Source organism: Melospiza melodia, chromosome 1, assembly GCF_035770615.1.
Source record: "Melospiza melodia melodia isolate bMelMel2 chromosome 1, bMelMel2.pri, whole genome shotgun sequence".
Taxonomy (NCBI): domain Eukaryota; kingdom Metazoa; phylum Chordata; class Aves; order Passeriformes; family Passerellidae; genus Melospiza; species Melospiza melodia.
In genome coordinates this window covers 149,235,391-149,258,856 of record NC_086194.1, presented here as the reverse complement: position 1 = coordinate 149,258,856, position 23,466 = coordinate 149,235,391, and the positions used below count along the sequence as shown (strand labels likewise).

The 23,466-nt window shown below is 39.6% G+C and overlaps 1 protein-coding gene across 1 annotated transcript; it reads left to right on the top strand.

The window, feature by feature from the left end:
- Window positions 1-3,620: 3,620 nt before the first annotated feature.
- Window positions 3,621-22,942, top strand: ATP6V1C1 (ATPase H+ transporting V1 subunit C1). Its single transcript, XM_063171502.1, has 13 exons — window positions 3,621-3,706; window positions 7,462-7,644; window positions 9,719-9,786; window positions 10,878-10,963; window positions 11,674-11,768; window positions 15,459-15,550; window positions 16,619-16,717; window positions 18,035-18,103; window positions 19,386-19,478; window positions 19,567-19,660; window positions 20,186-20,283; window positions 21,297-21,423; window positions 22,336-22,942. Exons 2-13 carry the CDS (start codon window positions 7,513-7,515, stop codon window positions 22,429-22,431), a joined length of 1,149 nt encoding a protein of 382 aa, XP_063027572.1. The 5' UTR covers window positions 3,621-3,706; window positions 7,462-7,512; the 3' UTR covers window positions 22,432-22,942.
- The last annotated feature ends 524 nt before the right edge of the window (window positions 22,943-23,466 follow it).

Here is a 23,466-nt window from a genome sequence, read left to right as displayed (position 1 = left end):
CTCTGTTGGATACATCCACCTATCAAAGAACACACAGCTCTGCAATAATAATTGGAGGAAATTTGGCTAAAAATCAAATAAATAAATTTAGAACAGGTGAATAATAACCTGGTGAATAAGAACTCAAATAAAATCTGTATTTCCTTCAAAAATGACCAGAGATGTCAAGACCCACCACACTAGAATGGAAAGCTACGTTCACCACGTTCGTCCGTAGCTGTGAGGGAATGTGGAATGTCAGTCCCCACTCACAGCTGAGAGGTTTCTGCAGGACAGAGCCCTGGATGCTTCTGGCACTGCCCACAATTGCTCCTTGGCTGAGGCTCCTGCGCAGCTGCCCTGGGTTCCCTCCCTGGGGACTCCCCACTGCTGCCTGCTGCAGCACACGTGCCTGGGGTCACATAAAATCCTGTGGGACCCTCCTAACCCTGAGTAGGGCTACTGTCGTCACCAGGATATTTAAACAGCAGCAGCTGCTTTTACAACCTATCTCACGTGGTCTCATTTTCACTCTAGAGATCTAAAAGTGCAACCACTTCATGCAGCTGGTAAAAGATCAAGTCTAAGGGCAGCCCTGCCCCCATCACTTCTTACTAACTCCCAGGTAAGCTTCCTCAATCCTAAGTAGTTTTATCTCAAATACCTCTGTGCAGCCCAGTGCCCACTCAAGTCAATCTGTGTTTAGCCCGTGCATATTAAGAGTATTCAACAAAAATTACTCACTCAGATATTCAAAGCTGAACACAGGCCTACACAGAGACCTGACCCAAAGTAATTTTTGGCATATATTTTTATTATAGAACAAAACTTCTATACAATGATTTAAAGAGATAATTATTTTTCAAAAATCAAAACAGAAAATAACTGAGATCAAAAAGACACATAGCAGTTCCCTCCTCCCTGAATGAAGTTTCAACAAATAGATTTCTCAAGACATAAGAAAAGAAGAAGTATCTGTTTTTTTCCAGGCTTCAGAATCTTCATACAAATATCCCTGTCAGGCCAGATGGAGTAATAGTACAGGGAAGTAGTATAAAAATACTATTGAACATATCTGTTTAATTTACCATATATCCACTCCTATTGTAGCAGCTGTGGTTTTAAATGCTACTATTTACAGATTTCTCCCTAACAGCATTTATAATGATTGCACATCTGGCTTGGGTTTCTCACCAATATCTCATGTAATGACCATACTGCAGCTCACCAGTACTGTGCATTTATTCCAAGAGTGATAATATCCTGGTAGTTTGATTTGTGCTAATCACTTTTTCCTTTTTTTTTTTGTTTTCTAGTGAAGAGTTATAGATTGCCTACAGCCTTGCTTTGTACCTCATTGATATCAGTTAATCAAATGGCAAATACCATTATAAAACCAATAACATTAGGCAGTGGACATTAGGTAGCAGATCACAGGTCCCTGTCCTCAGAATCCCCTCCTGCAGTTTTACAGGCATGTTGTCACTTTGCAGGTTAGAAATGCTTGCTGTTCATCTCTTAAAGATTTTTAGAGTATCATTTACTAACCACTCTGTTTATTTATAGAGGTCGATGCCAAGTTTCCATCTGATAGCTTGGAGCTACGGATCACTCAAAAAAATCCTATCTTGTTCCAAAAATAACACAGATAATGTCTTGCATTTGCTGGTTAGTGTTTGCATATGGCATTTATTGCCACATTTTGAGGAAATGCCTTGCAATACTAATGCGAAAATGTGCCTATTGTGAAATTTTATAGGATTTTTCATTGAAAACTCAATAATGCATCTGTTAAGAAATTTTTCTTGCTGCAATTGTTAATTTGGGATTTAAAAATAAGTCTGTCCACTTTTAAGGTAGGCAAGTTTCTATTTTACTGTGTTAGTTTAGGGTAAGCCTTTTTATACTGCTATGAGAAAAGCCTCTCTAACAAAATTGTACCAGTAGGAGCATGTAAGAGCATTTTAAAGGGCTGTGGGCACTCCAGCAATGGGAACATTTTCAGCAGCCTCTGGTGGTTGAAGGAGAACATAAATGGCTGAAGGAAAACTGATCTGTCAGACCAGATCTTTTTTAACAACATTCACACTTTGACTAAGCAGAGTTTGGAGCTTCTGCATCTTTAAATACTTAAAGGCAGAAGAGCTCAGGACTAGAGGTCTGAAGTTGCTCCCAGAGTCACAAAGCCACATCCTTCACTGGGTTGGAACTGTGTGAAGTCACCTTTGTGATATCTCTGGTCACATTTGTGCCTTCTCTCTGCTGCACAAGCCACAGCTATACAATGGTTCCAACTCTTGCTTATTTGGAAAAAGAAAAAAAAAAAAAAACAACAAAAAACTGAAGAAAAATAGGAACAAACTATTTGTTTCCCTACAACCAGCAAACCAAAACAGTTTGTCTTTTGTGCACAGTTTCTGCTTTCTTCAGATAATGTTGTGAATTACAATGACAGGCATTTTCATACAACTTAACTAGCAATAGAACAATTTACAACCTGCTCTTTTTCACTCAGCATTTCTACTCTAAGCTAAGACAAATGGGGTTAGGTGCCAAAATAAAACACCAACAGTTTCTTCTCATGTGCATGTTTTTCCACTGTCACCTGCATGCAAGCCTTCTCTTTTCTCAAGCCCTTCACTGCAGACTGACAGCAGTTAAGCATTCCAGCACGTTCCCATAGCTGAGATCTCTGAAGTACACTCTGTTTTCCAGCACTGTGTGTTTTCCCAAAGCTGATCTTTTCCCCTCTACTGGGCATTCGTGAGGACGCATCTCGAGTGCTGTGTCCAGTTCTGGGCCCCTCATTCAGGAAGGGCACTGAGGAGCTGGAGGAGTCCAGGGAAGGGCAGCGGAGCTGGGGAAGGCTCTGGAGCCCAAGCCCTGAGCGGAGCAGCTGATGGGGCTGGGGGTGCTCGGCCTGGAGCAAAGGAGGCTCGGCCGGGACCTGAGCGCTCTGCAGAGCCCTGAGAGGAGCCTGATCTCGGGGAGGGGTCGGGCGCTTCTCACAGGTAACAAGCAGTAGAATAAGAGGACAAGGCCTCAGACTGTGCCCGGGGAGGTTTAGGTTGGACATCAGGAGGAACTTCTTCACTGGAGGAGTGATTAAACACTGGAATGGATTGTCCATGCCTAGGCAGGCGGTGGAGTCGCCATCCCCGGAGGTGCTTAAAGATAGACTGGATGTGGCACCCAGTGGCAGTCTGGTTTACATGGTAGTATTCAACGTGGTGGATTCGATGATCCTAGCGGTCTTTTCCAGTCTAAATAGTTCCATGACTCTGTGTTTCTGTAATCTGAGGAAAATCTACTGGCCGCAGCAAGAACAAACACACGCGCTTTCAAACCCGACCATCCTTCTCTGCCCAAAGGGCAGAATCGTACAAAGCCTCCTTGACCCTGGGCCGCCCTGAGCCACATGTAGTTTTACACCAACTCCCTAATCAAGCCCAGATTAATCAGAAGTGGCCTGGGGCAGTCGGTATCCTGAGGTGCCTGTGACGATAGCAGGGTATCCAGGAGAGCAGCCACGCTGCCGGGGCGGGGCTCGAACCCGCGGCCCCAGCGCGGCCGGCAGTCACTGCGCAGCCGGCAGGCACTGCGCAGCCGCGGCACAGCGCCTGCTCCCGCCCCTCGTGCGCGGCGCTGCGGCGGCGTCAGCTGACCGCGGGTCACGTGACCCACCGGCGGGTGAGCGGGCGGCGGCGCCGGGGATGGAGCAGTGACGGTAACGGCGGGGCCGGGCCCGGGGCGGGCAAGGAGGGATTGATGGAAAGAAGGACGAGTGTCTGGGCTACCCCGAGCGGCTGCGGCAGCGCCCCGGCCTGCCCCGGCGCACGGCCTCCCCCGGCTCCGGGCCGCGCAGGGCCTGGCACGAAGGGCAGCGCCGGCCGGGCCCGGCGGTACCGCGGCTCCCGGGGGCTCTGCTGGGCCTCAGGCCCGCCGGGCCGCCGCTCTGCCGGTGCCGGGGCTGTTTACCTCGGGGAGGCCGAAGGGACAGCGCGGCCCGGGGAGCCCAGGCGGTGCCGGGCTGTGGGAACTGCCATCCAGTCCTGAGATGCGGCCCGGCGGCTCCGTGGGGAGCCAGCGCAGCGCCCCCCGCTCCCGGGCCAGCCCCGGGCCGCTCCGCACAAGCGTGGGCACTCCCCCCGGAGCACTGGCCCCCGCTGCCTCGCTGGGGCCGCTTCTGCTTAGGGAACGTGGGGGCCGAGCACCAGACGTGATTTCTGAAAACGAGCTTGAAGTGACACTCTAGGGACTCCGTGCTGGGCCGCATCAGCAAACGGAGGTTTCCTGTTGAGCTAAATAGAAGCAATTGTCCCCCGCCCCTTGCCCTGGTTTTTGGTTTTTTTGAAAAATATAATGCTGTAGCTGAGATTCGGTTTTGACATCCCTGTATGTTTTTCTGGGTGAAGCACTGAAAAAACTTGTTCGTAAGTTTTATTTTAGATTGTAGTGTACTGCATGATAGATTTTTCTTTGGAAATGAAGCAGTGTACATTACGAAAAAGTCCTGGTCATAGAGGTACATTGTGTGAATAGGCTACCCCTTCTTACTGCTTATTCTAGGTTTTATTTTGAACACTAGGTATTTCCAGCTTTATCCTGTGGTTCTTTTCTTTAATTTGCTTGGCTTTCATTTTGCAGTCGGTCTCTATGTATTTTTTTTTTGTCTGACCAGCATTTTTATCTGTTTTTCAAACCATTCTATAGCACTTCTCCTTTCTTCACTTCTTGTTTAGTATTCTCCATTGTTCTGGTTTCAAGGCCCCTCATGTAAAAAACATTTAAAACTCTTCTAGCAAGCTTTTTGTTCCCTTGTGTGTATTTGATAATACCTCCATTTTACCTGAAATGTGAAATTACCTTACTTCCCGTGACTGTTAGAGATGGAACACAGCTTCAGGAAAACCAACCACACAGGCAAAAAATGGTGAGGGAAAAAGGGAAGTCCAGTGACTTAATGATTCCTGGCAGCTACAACTGTTTCTTCTGGAAATTTTATAAATATTCTGTAGAGTACTGATGTTTGTGGAAAGCATGAGAATGTGACATTCCCTCTGTCTTCCTGAGTAGGATCTTGGATTTCTGTGTTGTTGCTTTTCTGTCTTTTGCTTGGATATTTGCAAGTTGCTGCTGCCACCACTTAGTTTGCCCAACAACTTTTTCTAGTCCTAATCCTATCAAATCCAGACAAAACCAATTTAAAGCTTTAACAAACTTTGAAAGTGTGTGTCAGCAGTAGTGGTGTCTCCCTGAGTAGGTGAAGTTTACTGTAACCTTTCCTGTGCCTTTTATAGGGCCAGAGTTCAGTGGAGTGCAGGAAAATCTCTCTTGTGCCAAGTCTGGCATGCATTAAGGAAGATAATGCATCATAGTAGTCCAAATAAGAGGAAAATTTGTTTTGTTCCAAATCATCAGTAATTAATGGACTCCTGTGGAGACCTGTGATGTGAGATACTGCAGCTGGTGCTAAACAAAGAAGCCCTGTAGGGTAGTGATAACTGATGTTGTGTGTCTGGTCCTGTAAATGTCGTGATTTCTCAGCTACCTGCACCTGCCCTGGCATTGTCTGGCACTGCTGTGCTGGGCCTGGTGGGCAGTGCCAGATGTCACAGAGGGTGTCCTGTCAAGGGCCTCAGGACTGGCTGTCATCATCTCCTGCTGGAAATGAGGTCCCTTAAGTCCAAGGGGGATGGATGGCTGCTGTGCCAGGCTGTGCTTCATGATAGTGAGTTAATGGCTGGTAAACTTCAGCTTTAGGCTTCCTGAGGAGCTGAGCAAAGAATCAGCAATCAGGCCTGTGTCTTACCTGGAATTGCAAGACCCTTGAATGAATACACAGGGGAAGGACCTGTGTGTGTTGTTTTGGGCTAAGTTTGCTATCACATACTGATTCTAGCAAATACAACATTTGATTCATTCTCCCTCAAAAAAAAATTGAGTGCTGTACTCTGTGCTCATGAAATACAGGTTAGTCTCTAGTCATTCAAAGCTGCTACAGAAGACATTGCAGATGTCAAAATTTAGACTCTGTCAAGGTACACTTTGATTTTGTTCTTCATTCTCTTATTAAAAACATCCAGTAACTCTCAACCAGCTGTTTCTGCTTCTTAGTGACAAAAGAACATAAATACTCTTAACTTCCTGAGCTTGTCTGCAAAATAAACCAACATCATTTGTATTTAGTACCAACACTTTGTTGACTGATGCCAGTATGTGTAATCTTATTGATGGTTTGCAGTTGTAACAGAGATACCGAGACTAGAAAGTGTTATCCTTTTTATTGAAATTTTTAGCTGCCAGGAAAAGCTACTTGAAAGAATAAACTAGAGTTTATTGCATTTAAATAATTTTAGGTATTTATTTACTTTAAAACACTGTCCTGATCTGAAAAGTGATTGGAAAAGAGATATCAGAGTTGAAATTTGTTCGGTTTTTCTTATTTTTTCTAATGTTTTCAGAAAAAGTTGTCTGTTTTACAGACACTGGAATGTCGGAATTCAGGACATCCCTCTGGGTGTCCAGAGTTGCTGGGACCCCTGCCAGGGGGCTCAGAGACCCTGGCACACAGCCCAGAACACCTGTGGGTTTGATTATGACTCATGGAGCAAATTGCCAGCTTTGTATGAAGACCTGAAAGCCACAGAAGTTTAAGTAGTAGTAGTAATAATAAAATTATCACTAGGTGAAAAAGTAGATTTTGGGGTTTTTAGAATAGGGGTTTTGGGGACAAGATGGAGGGCCTTGGGTCTATCCAGCCTTTCTTCTTCTTCTTCTCTACCTCCATCTTCTGCTGTGATGTTGGCACTTTTAGATTGGTTTAGAGTAGAAGCTCACTGTCTAACATAGGTGATGGGTATTGGAAAACAATTGTAAACATTGTATACAGGGATAACACCTCCCTGGGGGCAGGCAGAGTGCCTGGGATCGTCCTGCTGGATGGACCTCGGCAGGGCAGGAGAAGGAATTTTATAGATAAGGAACAATAAATAACTCTGAGACCGAGAGCTGAAGAACTCCGACTCATTCTTCGAACGTGCGGGCTCAAACAGAGACTTTTCACAGAGACTTTGTGTCTTGGGGCTGCAATAAACTGCAACCTCCCGAGACTGGAAAAGGTATCTAGCTGTGAAAATATAATGTGGGTCCTGTTTTATTTGATTTCTTTTCAGTTAGATTGTTTGCTTGTTATCTTTCTATGAAATTGCAGTTGCTAATGAAAGGTGCTAATGTTGCAAACTCAGCCCACACTAACATACAGGACGGGCAGTTTAAAAAGATTTTCCAACTGTGTAAATGTGATTTGGAAGATAGGAAAAAATGAATTTGAAACCACATGATACTTCTGGTAAAATCTCTTACGGTGGCTGTAACAGCACTTTAGCAATGTGGAAGGAGATGTTTTCCTTCAGGCAAAGCTTTGACTACTGTATTAATAGCAAATATTTTTTCTTCTTTTTCTTGCTTCTCTTCTGCTAGCATCTTGCCTTTATCCTCTGAATCAACAGCCATCGAGATAAAGGCACAAAAATGACAGAGTTTTGGCTGATTTCTGCTCCTGGAGAAAAGACCTGTCAGCAGACATGGGAGAAGCTACACGCAGCAACTACAAAACACAACAACCTTTCCACTAACTCAAAGTTCAATATTCCAGACTTGAAGGTATGGAAACCCTGTGTCATGTCCTAAGAAGTGTGTTTGTTTTGCACCATCTTTGTTTCTCTAGATTAAAACCTGCAGATGTTTTAGAGAGAGCAGCTGACTTCTCTTGATGTGTATGTGTGGATCTAAGAAATAGTTCAGACAACGGTAATCTTTTTTCTGAACTTCTAAGTTAGTTGTTCACACTATAAGTTTTCAAAATTCAGCAACCTGTGTTCTTTCAGCAAATAAAGCAGTTTTTTTCTGAGGATGGTAGTCTTGATCTCATGATGATAGCAGTTACTTGGAGAAGAAAAATAGGAACTTGTGATCTGATTATTGAGAATTTCCTTTGACGGTTTTGTTTTGCCTTTTTAAAAAATTATTTTAAGTTTTTTCCCCTTCTGAATTGTCTGCTCCTTTTCTCTGTCTGAGATACAGTGAAAGGTTCAAATTAAAATACAGGAGTTGATCAAAGAGCTGCTCTGCCTTTTCTCTGTCCAGAAGTAGCATTCTTCTATTAGAGCAGTGGTTTATCTCTGGCTGAGCATTCCAGTGTGACCTGCCAATGTGTTGTGGAAAATGGAAAAAAAACTGTTTGAACTATTCTGTGAGAAGCAAATAGTAACAAAATCTGAAGTAGTTATTCTTGGTTTAATACAGTCATCAGGATACGGAAAAATTATGAGCCAATGTATTCATTTAGAAAAGGTCTTTCCTGATGCCTGGATGTTTCTTGAACAAGAATTGGAGCTCAGTGAAAGCCCTTCAAGGCTTACAAAATTGAGGAGAAAAATGCCATCAGTCTTGGTCTGTTGAGTGCATCAAGTTCAGGTGGCATAATGCCTTTTTCCTGTCTCTGCTAAGGCATGAGCCCAGGGCACAGAGTGCTTCAGTGTGCCTTTTAACATCTTCAAACTGCCATAACTTGTGTTCACATTTGGACTGTCCTCAGTTAGAATAGGGACTAGAACAAATGTCTGTCTCCTCCCAGGATATCCTTGGATATGAATCAGGATGGCTTTCAAACTGTAGGGTGCCTGCAGCATTTAGAGGAGTTATTGCTGAAAACTGTTGGGGCCCATCAGGGTTAGAAGCAATTTCTTTTGCTTCTGCTGTGCTTCCTAAAAGGGGCAGAAGCTGAATATACTTTATATACAGTGGGAAATAGTCTGGCTTCTGTGGACCTGGTGAGACTGTTAAAGCAGTGAGATCCTTTAGTTAAAACTCATTTAAACAGTGGTTTAGTCTCCACTGAACAGCAGTCTTATTGCTTAAGGACTTGCTTGTCCTGAGGCTTTTAAGTGACTAGTTAAAATGAGCTTCCTTATTCTGCTTATGGCCCACAAGAAGGTGAGGCTTGGAAAGTCATTTGTGTGATATTTCTTAAGTAATTCTGCTCCTTTCTGCTTCAGAACTAAACAGAAAAGGACTAATGTGAATTTGAGTGGTCAGATATACAGAAAGTAGATGCTAGGTTACAAATATGTTAAATGTTAATAGCCCTGTAATATTTCAGTGAGAAGTATGTACTCTAGATACATGAGATTAGGGAAGAAGGTATTTTTCTGGAGGAGAAGGGAAGAAAGAGTGAAAGCTTGTAGACAAGCTAGATATTTTATTACCCAAGATGCAAAAAGTCCAGACTCTTGTTGGTCTCACTGCTGCAGTACTCTGGTATTGTCAAAGTTTTTAATGTCCAGGTTGCCTCCAGTGCTGAGATTCCTGAGCAGTGAAATTTCACATTTGATCTAAAGTAGTGAATTAAGTGCTCAAGCAACTGCTTTGTGAAAAATGCAGCCAATTTACAGCATAGACATTGTTTTAACATGTTTTGGATGGCTGGATTGCAGAACTGAAACTGAGCACCAAACTAGAGAGTTAGATCTGATCCTGTGGTGCTTTGAGGCAGGGGTGATATCTAACAAGTGAAACAGTGTGGCTTTGGTAAATCAAGGTGTCTGAAATCTTAGAGTCCAGCATTTTATGTAGTTCTGGAGAGATACTTGTTGGTAGATGTAGCTTTTACTGTTAGCTGGTTTTCTCTTTGTATGTTTATATACATCTGCTAATGCATTTTGATCTTTGCTTCTAGGTTGGCACACTGGATGTTTTGGTTGGTTTGTCTGATGAGCTGGCTAAACTGGATGCATTTGTGGAGAGGTAACAGTTCGTTTTTACTAGGATGCAGAGTATTAGAATGATGTGATCGTTTGCTGAGTTCTAATAATACACAAGTTATTTTCAGCATTTTTTGTATCACAGTGATCCTCTGCAGGTAGTCAGCAAGCTCAGATTTAAGAAAGCTAAGATGTTGGTTTTCAAGATCAGTATCTGTTCTTGAAAAAAGGAAAATAATCTGAACTTCTTTTGGAATAGTGGAACATTTTGCATTCTCTCTTCAATCGTGCTGTGTGGTGCTGGATCCTGGAGAATTGTTAAAAACTGAGCCTGACAGGTGCAGGGAGTGGTGAGGAAGTGAAGTAAAAGCTTGTAATTCTAGCAGGATTACTGTTTTCACACTTTGAGAAAGTAACCATGTAATTTCCTAATTCATAGAAATACTTAAAATTATTAATAATAAAATGCAAAACCTATTCATTTTGAAGAAACTAATGACCTTTTGAAAGTGATTTTAAGCAAAAGTAGCAAAATTTCACATAACCAGAACTCACGGAGCTATCTTCTGTTTCAAGGAGAGCAATCTTAAATAGACATTTTAATTAGAAAAGGAAACTATTTGGCCTGGCACATGTGAATAATATTATACATGGCTTTTAAGTTAGGAAGGCAGGTCTTGAGTGTCAGATTGCATTGTCAGGGTTATCCTGTGTTTAGTTTGTATTACTGTTGACTTCTACCTCTCTACCTGTTTCTAGAAAGGGGTTAGAATTTTGGAAGTACAACAGACTTTAAAAAAAATTGCAATATAGTGACTTTACACTTGAAGTCAACACCAACGTGAGGGAGCTAGCCTCACCTTGCTGAGATCTGGTGAGTAGCAGCAGTAGAGATTTTAAATAAAGTTGTGGAATACTGAGAAATCGGTCTCCTTCAGCTATTGAGCCCAGCTTGTGCTCTCAGAAGGTTTGGATGTAGAGCAGTCATCATCCTTGTTTGATCCAGTCACTTTTGATCCAGTCTCAGGCAATTTAAAATAAATGAGTTTTATGAATGGTATTTCTCAAAAGGCAGGTTTAGGGCTTTATTGGTTTTTTTTAAATATATTTTTATCTTTTTCTTCCAATTTTCAGTGTTGTAAAGAAGGTGGCCCAATATATGGCTGATGTTCTAGAAGACAGTAAAGATAAAGTTCAGGAGAATCTTCTGGCCAATGGAGGTAAAGTGTTAACCATGATATCCTAATGTATTCTAAAACTGTAGAAGGGAAGGCAGTGATCCTGAAACTTAGTGAGGTGTCAGGAGGCCAAGTGCAGGGGGCTGCTCCTGGGTCAGGGAGCCCTCAGTGTCAGTACAGGTGGGGCATGGATGGATCAAGAGCAGCCCTGCTGAGAAGGACTTGGGGTGCCAGTGTGCATTTTATTTCAGTAAAGAGCTGCACTTTTGTCTGAACCAATATTTTATTTTCAGAGCCATTTAATAGAATTATCACAGCTTGTATTGATGGAAGAGAGGCTAGTATGAGTGGATAAGGGCTTGGACTAGTGTCTTTTGTAGATAGCTGTACAAACCTGTCACTTCAGGGGAGCCACATGGTCATTGCTGCCTTTTTTGCCATCATAACCTTCCCTTCTCCCACCCATTTTTCACACAGAGCAAAAAGTAGTTGCTTTTGTCTGTAGTTCTCCAACCATCCTTGACTTGGTAATAAATGTCATTTACAGTCTACAGAGGTGGTGAAACCAATATCTGAAGGCAGAGGTCATGGATAATTTACAGCTTGTTTATTTTCAAATTTCTTAAGCAACAGGGTACACACATGGGAAGGTCCAGTCTGTTACAGTTCTCTTCTGTTAGAGCAGTTCTACATAGAATATAATACAGTTGTCTTTTTATTGTCAATCTTAACAAAGTTCTTTAAAATTTTAGTTGACTTGGTCACCTATATAACAAGGTTCCAGTGGGATATGGCCAAATACCCAATCAAGCAATCCTTGAAGAATATTTCAGAAATTATTGCAAAGGTAAGGTATCTTGTTTTATAAAACTTCCCTATTTGGAATTGGGATATTTATGCACAAAACTTGCTCTCAAAGAATTTTGTCTGTTTTAGTCAGCAAACAATAGTAGTGGATTTTGTAGCAGCTAGTAACCAAAGAAATACATGGGATGTGGCTAGGATTTGGAGAGTGCCCTCTGAAGGCCATCATGCAGTCTTTGCTGATTTTTGTTTCCTAGGATCACTGAGCTAACAAATAAATAGCCAGGAAATGATATTTACATTTCAGTTTTGCTGTGTTAGCTTATTGTTTGTCTGATGTTCTCAAACCTTGTGGGCTGTTAGCAGTGAACCAGGGAACTTATTTACATTCTGAAAGCTTTGGCACTCAGTTGTGAGGGCAGAAATAAGCCTTCATTGTTAGATGTAAAGAAAGCTCATTGAGAGTTTTCATGTGTTTTCCTCATCTTTACTTAGGTAAAGTGTTTTGTACATGGAGGGCTTTATTTTTTAACTTGCTTGTGAGCCTCTACAGGGTCCTCAGGAGTGACTGGTTTAGACAGTGAGAGAGTTCTCTGTAGACAATCCTTGCTTTAAGATCATCCCAGCCTCTTCAGGTTGTTTTTCCCCTTCCCTGCTTTCTGTTAGCTGCAGACTGGCTCTTGGAACTGCCTGTGTTACTAACTGGAAGTACATAACTTGCAAAAAGGAAGAGACTGTTCTGGGTACTATAGAGACAGTCTTTGGTGGTGGATGTGTAGGGACTATAATGGGGTTAGGATGGTGGTAAATGCTGGCAGACTTCTGCTTTGCTGTTACTGCAGATTCCTGAAACTATTACATTAATATTTTTGCAGAAATTACAAAATTGTAATATATGCTACAAAGCTGACTGAAAATGCAATTAGTACTTTCATTTTTGAGATTTTCTTTGGGACTATCATTGTATCTTGAATTTATTTCACAAATTACATTTACTAAGTAAATGTAATTTAGTTTTCTTGGAAAACACCTGCAGTGTGGCCTTTTGTTAGAGGATGACTGGCTGTCTTAAGGCTCTGAAGATTTGCACATTAAGAATATCTTACAGATATAAAATTAAAATATTAATATCTGACACTAGCACATATTTATTTCTTCAGAAGAAGGTACCAAAGTGAGGCATTGAACTTTTTACAGCAGTTATAGTGCAGCAGTTGTTTTTGCAGAAATTAAATTTGTTGAAAAAGAAACCTAGGACATGAAGAGATATGCCCCTTTTTTGAAAATTATCAAATATTCAGTCCATGTTATTCTGTGTCCCAGAGTCTGCTAGATAAATAATCTGCTTCAACAAAGCTCTAGAACCTGAACTTCAATTGTCTTACATTCTTCATCTACTTTAGGGACCTCATTGACCTTGTTGTGTTGGATAGTAAATGTAGACAAACAGGTCTGCTGGAGTTCAGCTTGAGTCATCCTGTTGGGGGTTTCCATTTTGCTTCATGTTTAGCTGTGCTTGTATTCCATAGGAACAGCTTTAGGATATAAATGTGTAATAAATCTGATTTCAAATAGTTTATAAAATATAAACTGTGAGCCATAGATGTATGTCCATAAAGTAGAGAAGAGAAGGAAGATGACTGAAGATGCCTTATGTTCCTGTAGAAATGACCCCAGGGAGATCATATCAAAGGACTTAAAACAGTTTTGTCCCAAGGCAGAAAGAGTCCTGACAGAGACAAAGTCTTCATGTAATCACATGCCAAAGTGAAGATATAGGAAAATTGATAGAGCTACATTAATTAAAATCTGTGAAGCCTCTTGACAGGTTGATGTTAAATAATTTGAAAAGTTTGTCAAATAATGAATTACTACATTTCCTGTGTGGTTTTATGTCATCCTCACTCACTCAGGCAGCACATTCTGATGTCTGTCAAAATGAGTAATGGCAATTGCGGGGGGGATTTGTCAGTTGAGAAGAAATTACAGCAGTATCAGAAACATTTAAAATAAAATTATATCTCCTGAAACTATTAATCAGTTTTTTTCAGCTTTCAATTTGCAGAAGTTTTGTGAGCCCCAGCATCAATACAGAAGACTTTTGAGATGGCATCTGTGCTGAGAGCTTCACTTAATCGAGTTATTCTTTGGATTTGAAATTAGTGATCAGACGTATGCAAGGAGACAGCCTCAATATTTTTAGTGCCCATGTCCAACCTTTTCAGGAGCCCAGGCATGCATCCAAGTGCAACAGCTCAGCTGTATGGCTGCAAGACACTGGCTAATGACTACCAAAGTGGTTTAAATATCTGGGATTGCTCTGTGTAGGGATAGGCTCACTGTGTTAGACTGGCACTTTCCTTAGCAATATTGTGAGTCTGCCTCCTTTTGCCATGACCTTTGTGAGTTATTCACCAATTCTACTCACAGAAGGAAGTTTGTATTGTTGCCTCATTTGGTAATTTTACAAAAATTTATTTTTAAGAGTTCTGTTGTGGCATTGAGGTTTGTGGTTCTGTATTCTCTAACATTCAGTAGGAAGCAAAGCTGGTTGTTTTTCACAATAAACTTCAGTCAGTGCAGCAGTAACAGGTTTTTATCTAAGCAGTCATTTTTTAAAAGACTACTGACTCTACAAATGAGAGCAGTTAAGAGTATTGTCAAGTAGGAAATGCTGAATGGAACTGGTTTGTAAAGGCAATGTTTGGTATCAAAGGTTTTTGGGTTTTGTCATTAATAATGCATAGTTATGCTGTTGTTGAAAGTTTTGATCCTTGGAAGAGGCAAAGGGTTATCAGTCTGGGGAAGAGCTAAAATGCACAGAGGTACTAGCTTACTATCTTCTGATTAATTTTCCTGTTATGTTGTCCTCCAGATGTAAAAAAAGAGGGGCTGGTGTTCTTGTAGTATTAAAATGTTTTCATGAAGGTATATGCCTTGTGTGACACCTGCTAAAATGTTCTGCATGTTGCTTTGCTAAAGGTTGTATCAGTCAGAGGATTTAAATAGCTTTAAGTACTAATCTGTTTAATTTTGTCATTTTCAGAGTATTTTGTCTAAAGGACTTCTGTATCTGTAAAGGTGCAAGCTGTTAATGTGTTGCTACATGAAACGAACAAAGTGTTCGGGCTTTTGAGGACTTCCTGCTACAGACAAGCCAACTTAGGTGTTAACATAAACAAGGTCACTATTTAATTAAATGACCTTGCTTTTAAGAGAGATTTATTTTGTGGAAACAAAATCATATCTGCATCTCCAAGCTGAAGTGTTTTATGCAAACAAAATGTTTTGTCAGTGGTCTAAATCTATATAAAGGGAGAGTCCCTTGACAGTGTTCAGAAACTTTTCCCTGGGGATTTTTTCATGCTTGTACCTCTTTACTACAGTGAGGAGGCAGTAGGCAGCATTATAATCCCAGACCAACACTGTGCCATTGCAGTTACCCAACTGTTACTGAGTGTGCTGATTTTAAAACACTTCCTTGTGTAGGGGACACACTGATATGAGTATGGTTGGCAGTTTAACATGTATTAATTAAAAGTGCTTCATTTGTTTTGTAGTCTTCCACTTGCTGCCAAGTTGTCTAGCTGGGAATTAATCATTTTTGTAATCATGCTAATTAAGCCATCCTTCTCTAATCCATCCTCCAGGATTACTTGAGCAGCAGTGGCAAGCTGAACATAAGTTCTATTCCAGTTCTTTAGATACAGCTCCTTTTCTTTTCATTTTTAAGGGAGTAAACCAGATTGACAATGATCTAAAAGCAAGAGCCTCGGCATACAATAATCTCAAAGGGAATCTTCAGAATTTGGAAAGAAAGAATGCGTAAGTTGTATTATTTTTTCTAATGTAGTGCAGGAATGTTATCTAATAATGAAAACTTAAGAAAATGTTTGCTCTAAGCCTTATGTACTTTTGAGGTGTTTATCAGTCTTGAAGAGCAGCTGTCATAAAAGAACATTTATTACCAGCTGTCTGGTTGGTGCTAACTTACCTGTGACTGAACAGCAATTAAGAAATCATAAAAACATGTACAAATAGCATAAATTTCTGGAACTTCTGAGAGGAGCTTGCTGTTAGTGGTAACACTGCTACTTAGATGTCTTGTCTAAATAAGAAAGTCTTTCTTTCCCACCACCTTAACGGGTTTTCTTCCCTCAGAATTTACCAGCAGAGACAGTTGGGTACAATAGCTGTTGGGTACACACAGATATTAAATTAAACGAGGACTGTGTGTTGTCTTGTCACGTACATGTGATGATTATCTGTACTGAGGTACAGTAGTTATTCTGTGCAAATGGGGTTGATTAATGTGCCTGAACCCTGCCATTACAGTGGATGGCACAAGCCTGCTGGCTGATTCAGAGCCATGGGTCATGCCAATGACAGTACATGACAAGGTGTTTTAGGAGTGAGACATCAGTTCTGTGCCAAGCCATGCAGTTTGTCAGCTGAACGCCGTTAAACCTGTGTGCATTCTTGGTCTTTAATGAATACAAGGAAATACACTGCTTTAAGTTTTTATTGATGTTCTGCATGTGGGTCTGTACTATGTTATAACTCTGAGGCTCCATGTGCTAGAACCCACAGTTAATGGTTTTAATGGTTCTTGCCATTTTAAATCACTTCTTAAAAGCCAAGTTGGCCCCTTAAGTGTGTGACGTATTTGGAATATGGAAATGACGCACAGCAGTGGAGCTGCTGATAAAAACGTGAGTGGCTTTGGACAATGAGATATAAAGTGCATATAAGGACATTTTGTTTGCTCTGCTAATAGCAATTATGTAGGTAAAATATATTTTTGAGAATGCTATATTATCAAGCACTGGAAACTGTTATCCAGACAAATTCAGTTCTTAAACGTGTAATTGTTCTGGCTTTGTTTCTCTGCAGGGGAAGCTTGCTAACCAGAAGTCTTGCTGATATTGTAAAGAAAGAGGACTTTGTACTTGATTCAGAATATTTGGTCACATTATTAGTGATTGTGCCGAAGTAAGTTTATTCATCCTAAGAGTAGAATACAATAAGAAATATAAATCAAATAATAGATCTTACAACTCTATAATACTGTCAGAATGACATCTCAATTTGCTTGGGGCTTTCCTGGATGAGCAAACAGAACTGTTAAGATGCTCAGGAGAGATAAGTGAGCGTCTGTGCCTGTGTTCCTTTGTTCACAAAAACTTCTTATAAAGACTGCTGGGTGCTCATGAATTTCTTGAAGAAACTGGAAATTAGATTTATGTCTCTTATTCAATGTTTGCTATGAGTAGACATGCTCCAGATGGTGTCCTTATGAAAGTAAGTGCTGAGTAAAAACATGACTTGTTTTACATTAGAAGGCTTAATCATTAAATTATCCTGGTTAGGACTATGCCAACTTCCATCATTTACTGAGTGAACTATTTACTGCTTTGCTCTGCACGTTTTTAGATTGCCTGAACACTGTTTTTTGGGGTTTTTTTTTACTTAACAAAGTCTGTGCCATTGGAACCCTGCTTATGTCCTATGAAAGGCTTGCTGGGGGAGCAGACTGTTCTTATTTGAAATGTGTGAACAACAGAAACCTCATGTTTTCCCTTGACCAAGGAAAGTGGTGATACAGATGCCCTCAAAACTGTTGTAAAATGAAAAAATGGCCCTTGACTGGAGCTGCAAGCAGAGAGCTCCTAATTTGTGAAAAGCCCACTGGCTCTCTTTACCACAGGAGCTATTAGAGTCTGTCAGACGTTTTTCCTCTGGTGAAGGAAAACCAATTTTGCAGTGGCTTTTGCAGAAAGCAAGTGGTTAGAATATCTCTGCTGTTATTTTTTCTGTTTTTGCTGTTGAGAGGATGGAACCTCTTCACAAGTAACTACAGAATAACAGGGCTTCCAAAATTCCCAGTCCTTCAGGCAAGTGCAGGACTCTAGGGAACCTGTTTATAATTGTGGAAGAAGTAATCCTCTGCTCAAAAGAGCAGAGTTGCATGAGGAGTTTCTGATTAACTTTGACAGTTAATTCCATTTGGTCCCCTGAGATCTCTACTTAATGATGATTTAATTTCATAGTTCTTTGATTTAAAAAATGTTGCACTTGTAAACTGACATGAAGACTGAAAAGATGTTACTTGTGCAATCACTATAGTTTATTTATCAATAATTATAAAAACAGCATGAGGAGAACTGAGTGTTTCTTGAGTCTTGCATATTTCTTAAAACCTGCACCTGAGATTGATGATGTGATGATTAAATGTTGTTACCTTTAAAAAAAAGCCTTGATCCATTAATCTCAGATTAAAAGTCTAACAATAACCTGTGCATTCTCTAGGTTAAATTACAATGACTGGGTTAAGCAGTATGAAACACTAGCAGAGATGGTTGTACCACGTTCCAGCAAGTAAGTTGTGAAATGCTAAATCTCATATTTGCGTGTGCTGTGTTTCAGGAGTGTTCTTCATCTAGAAAGACTTTGAATTTTAAAGATTGGTCAGAAACTTGTCAACATGTCTACCTTATCTGATCAAGTAATTGAGGAAAGATTCAGGTGAACTCTAGAGTTAACAAAGTTATCAAACGTAACTTATGTGAGAAGAGTAAGAGGATTGAAGAGTTAATCTATTCTGGTCAGATATATTCAGCCTCTGGCTGGAGTGTGGTGGAGATAAGCAACAAATGCTGGCTGCTGGCCTGTAAGCTTTAGATCTGTATTCACAGGACTTGAAACAAGTTATATGAGCTCTGAAAGCTTCCAAAGAATGGAGAACTGGAAGTGTAAATTTGTTGTGTTCGAAGAAAGGTAGCTTGTCTCTTTGGGTCCTTGGTATCAGGCTGCTGCTAGGTGCTGTGGTGGGCAAGATTAAACCACTTTAACAACCTTGTAACCACTTTGGTAAAGTCCACATGGAGCACAAAGCACCGATTTGTGGTTAATTTTAACTGACAGACTGAGGTTTTGGTCAGGAAAATCTGATGCTACTAGTTCTGAGCCACTTAAAAAATCGGAACTTGCTCTGGATAGCTTCACATTTGGAAGACCTGCTAGTGCTTATTTCATTATTGGGAAATCATGGCCTAGGGCTAGCTTGAGAAAAGGCAGCTTGTTAAACTGTTGGATAATGCTTGTATTGAAGACAGTATCACATTGAGGAGCAGTCTAAATCTGTTCAAGCTTTTTTTTTTTCCTAAGGTAAAACCCCAAAATAAGCAATATTATTTTTAATTATAAAATAGTAAATCTAGGGGTCATCTTTGCAGCCTAAGAAGTATTTTGTTTTGCCAACCTGTATATTTTTAATTTGTGTATTTTTCTAATTTATATCCATTTCATTTCTCTTTAAAACACACATTTCTAATAAAACTGTAGTACAAATGTTTCAGTACAAAACCAGCTTCAGTTACTTTTTTTGTTAAATAAGTTTTAATTTGAACAAATATCATATGAAGTGGTTTTGTGTGATGAAGTCTCTGAATGTGAACTGTAAACTGCCATCATTTATGAAGGGAGCAATTAAGAGCAGTTACATTCTGTATGAGGTGCTTAATTTGGGAACTAAATCCTGTATAATTATCTACATTTATGTCTTGCCTTGTAGCAATAAAGTACAACTTGTGGCACTGTGTGACTGTGCTGGCTTGAACCTGGTTAATTCTGACACTTGGTTTGTTTTCTTTCTGTGTAGTGTACTCTTTGAGGACCAAGACAGCTACCTTTGTAATGTCACCTTGTTCAGGAAGGCAGTGGATGACTTCAAGCACAAAGCCAGAGAATATAAGTAAGGTTTATTTTGTGTGCATTCTGTCTCTCATGCTTTGAAGGATCTCTAGACAGACACTTTTGATTTTATTCACTTCCAAATGCAGATTTATGGTCCGTGACTTCCAGTACAATGAAGAAGAGATGAAAGCTGATAAAGAAGAAATGAATAGACTGTCAACTGACAAGAAGAAACAGTTTGTAAGTCTTAATAAAGTGGTCATTACAGAAGTGTGAGACATCTAAGACTTGTTATTGCTACATAAAATTTTCATGAAGTTGTGATTCAGAGAAAGCATTGTAGGGATGACATGATATAGGCAGCCTGCCACCCAGCTAATCTACTCTGGGATAATTGAATTTTGTGCAGCACAAGTGCTCCTCACTGCATTGAACCAAGGGCTGGTATTGCAGCTGATAATGTTTGAAATTTGAAAATGGACAAGTGTTTGAATTGCATAATCAGATATTACTAAAAGGATCTTTAATATAGTTAGATCATGACAACTGAGATGGGGACCTGAAGGGACAATGGGAAGTCTCATTAAATGTCTCTTTACTTTATATCAAAACACTCTTGAGCAATTCTGTCCATAGTGAACTCTGTCTTTATCTTGTCTTTTATTATGGTACAGATATTGAGTAGCTGCTCAAACATGCATAATGGGCTGAGTCTTTTCTGATGTTTGAATAGCTTATTTTTTTTCCCTCTCTATTCTTTCACAGGGGCCTCTGGTTCGGTGGCTGAAAGTGAATTTCAGTGAAGCTTTCATTGCATGGATTCACGTGAAAGCATTGCGTGTTTTTGTTGAATCTGTTTTAAGGTAATGAGGCAGATTTGAATAGTGATTTTCTTCCTAGACTTGGTAAGAATTTACATCTAGCTTGGGTTTACCAAATTGAAGCATGTGAATGCTGCTCTTCTGGGAAGGAGGAAGCTAAAAGTAGGGCGGAGTTACAGATACTCTGTAAATAGCAGGGAGACATATTTGCTGATTTTTAGGTTACTTTATGAGCTGCTTGTAACAAGAACTAACTGCATCTTATATTTAAATGGCAAATTTGAATAGTTCAGAATAACAATAGCTTGGCATAATGAAATCCATGCTTTTTCTTTAAGACATGCCTTTTGTAATCTAAATTTTTCAGTTTTAAATCACTCAATATTCTAATTAGAAATTTTATCTGCTTTTTTTTCTTCATACTATCCACAAGTGTTGTTACTAGTCAAGAACAGATGTAGTTGCTCTGCAAAGGAAAGACCTTTGTTTTTTATAGTTGAAGATGTTCCTACTGTGGTCAGTAAAGGGCAAGGTGTTTTTAGCCTTTTTGATCAGTTGTCATAAAGGAGAAAAGCAGAGGAGAAAAAAAAAAAACAAATCACATGAACTTGCATTCTTGCTGCTATGGCCTTATTGTGAAGACAAAACTTGAGTAAAGAGTAAAGAAGAAAGCTGAACCTGACTGAAATGTTGGCAGCAGTTTCCACACTCCTAGAAAGGAAGATTAAGTAGAAACTACATTGTCCACCAAGTGTGATAAGCAAAGTAAATTAATGGAATGTTCAAAATGTAGTCTTTGTTCAGGTAACATTGAGAATTATGCTAAATACTCAAGGATTTAAAATTATTTTAACAATATTTAGGTTTCTGTTTTGTTATTTTAAGCTTGAAGTTCTACTTTTTTGTTGTCTTATGAACTGTAGACACAGAATGGTTTTGCAAAAATGGAAATTAGCAGAATTTCCTCTTCAGCAATAGGATTCTTTCTCAAAAAAAAAATCTGCTTTGAATTATGAAGGAAGGTTTATTTCAGCATTTCTACTTGTCTTCCTCAGGTACGGTTTGCCAGTTAACTTCCAGGCAATGCTGCTTCAGCCTAATAAGAAAACAATGAAGAAACTGAGGGAAGTTCTGTATGACCTGTACAAACACCTTGACAGCAGTGCAGCAGCTATCATTGATGTAAGTACTGTTTAACTGCTACTAGTGTGTTTAAACAAAGTCTATTGGCATCATTAAAAAGCTGTACCTCTCCATATTCTTCATTTTCTCACAGTACAGAGAATTTTGTCTCCATAAAAAAATGCTGCCTCTGTTTTGCACTTTTTGCAGGCAGATGGTGTTTAAAGTTGCATCCCCAGATATTTGAAGAGCTGTCTGGTTTAAAAGTCACATGTAATTTCTTCTTACTGCATTCTTTCCTACTGCTGATGGAAAGATACAGACTGCAAGTTAGCGCAGTAGTCCTCTGCTGTAGAAGGCTCAATCATTGTCAAAATGGAATCTGCCTTTCCATCTGTAGAGGTCTCATTTTCATGTGTAAAAACTGGTTTGTTGGGAGGCTTATTCTGCTAATTGGCTTTTTATTGAAAATTGGTGATGTTTGTAGTTAAAGGGTAACTGAAGATACCATGAGTTTAGCTGAATTAAAAAAGATTCTTAACATTATATTGAATGTAATGTATTTCCAGGCCTTTTTGTGGAAAGAGGATGTGAGACAATTTAGGTGAAAATGAAAGATGCTGAACTTATATAATGCCTTGGATCATTCAGCACCCTATAGCATTCTCATCAGAAACTGGCAGTGTTTAGATGTAGTAGTGATGATGTATTTACTATAGCAATGGATGTGAATTATTGGTGCAGAACTACTTAGACTTCGAAAAAGCACTTTGTATTTAATTTTGAAAAATACTGTTAGTCATTTGTCAAGGTTCTAACTTTACCTGTTACTTAAACAGTCACTTGAATGTGAAAATTTAACCTTGAAATCTTACCTGGCCTATTTGCTTCTAAAACATATTAATATTTCAGCTACTTCTTAATAGCAGTTTGAATTGTAAGAGTATAACTGGTTTCAAAATTTATTTGCAGGCAACTATGGATATTCCAGGTTTAAACCTCAGCCAACAGGAGTACTACCCATATGTGTACTACAAGATCGATTGTAATTTGCTGGAATTCAAGTAAAAGTTCCCTAACATGACAATCTTCTCAGTGTTGGTGTAAACAAACAGAAGTGAGGTTGAAGTATAATAATACTTTTAACATTCTACTAATCATATGCTTGCTTCTTATGTTAGGTGAATTGAACACACTGTGGTCCATCTCTAGACATTTTCTTTTTAAAGAGCAGTGTAGGTAACCAGCTTTTAATCGACTATGTCTGTAAATGTATATTGAGAGAATTGAAGTATTTATAAACAGAGTGATTTATTTAAGGAAAAGCTTATCCCTCTTTCCTATGGTGGTCTGTGTTAATTCCATTTACTGTTGTTTATAAAAAAAAACTTGTTTACAGAAGACTAGTGTAAATGTTCATGGCCATTTTGTTCATTTGATTTAGTAGATACAACTGTGTTAACGTTGTTGAACTGTGATGTAAAGTATGTAAAATTGGTATGAAATCGTGCTTTCTGAATGGTTTAAAATTACAATTGATGCACTGTAAACACAGGGAAAATAAACATACCTGTGCAAATGTGTCACTTTCTTCTACCACATAAAATTGCAGATACTTGTGTCTAAACTGAAGCAGTATGTTAAGTCTTTAATAGTGCTGCATCCTGCACGCACTGGTACAGAAATAGAATTGGCTTCAGCACAAGTACTTGTAGGAGATGCAGGAACTAATTTTGCTTTGTGCAGAAAGGCTTGAGTATGTTGTTTGGCCACCACACATATGTATGAATGCTTTTCATGTTTATGTCTTTGTGACTAAAGAAAAGATGTGAGACAATTATTGGGAAGATGACAGCAAGCTGGGATAATAACAAGCTAGGCTGAGCTGGGATTTTGATAATTCTTTCTTTTCAGTCAGTTGAAGCTTGAGACAATTTTATTGCTATTGCATACTGTGCTACTCACTTTTTTTTTTTTTTTGCAATATCTGTTCTCTGTACAGGGAATATGATGGCTTCCCTCTCATGTGGGTAGAGAGGAGTTGTTTATTTCAGTAGCAGCTATTACTAGTATTCTGCCTGTCTGAGTAGCTAAATATGCAGT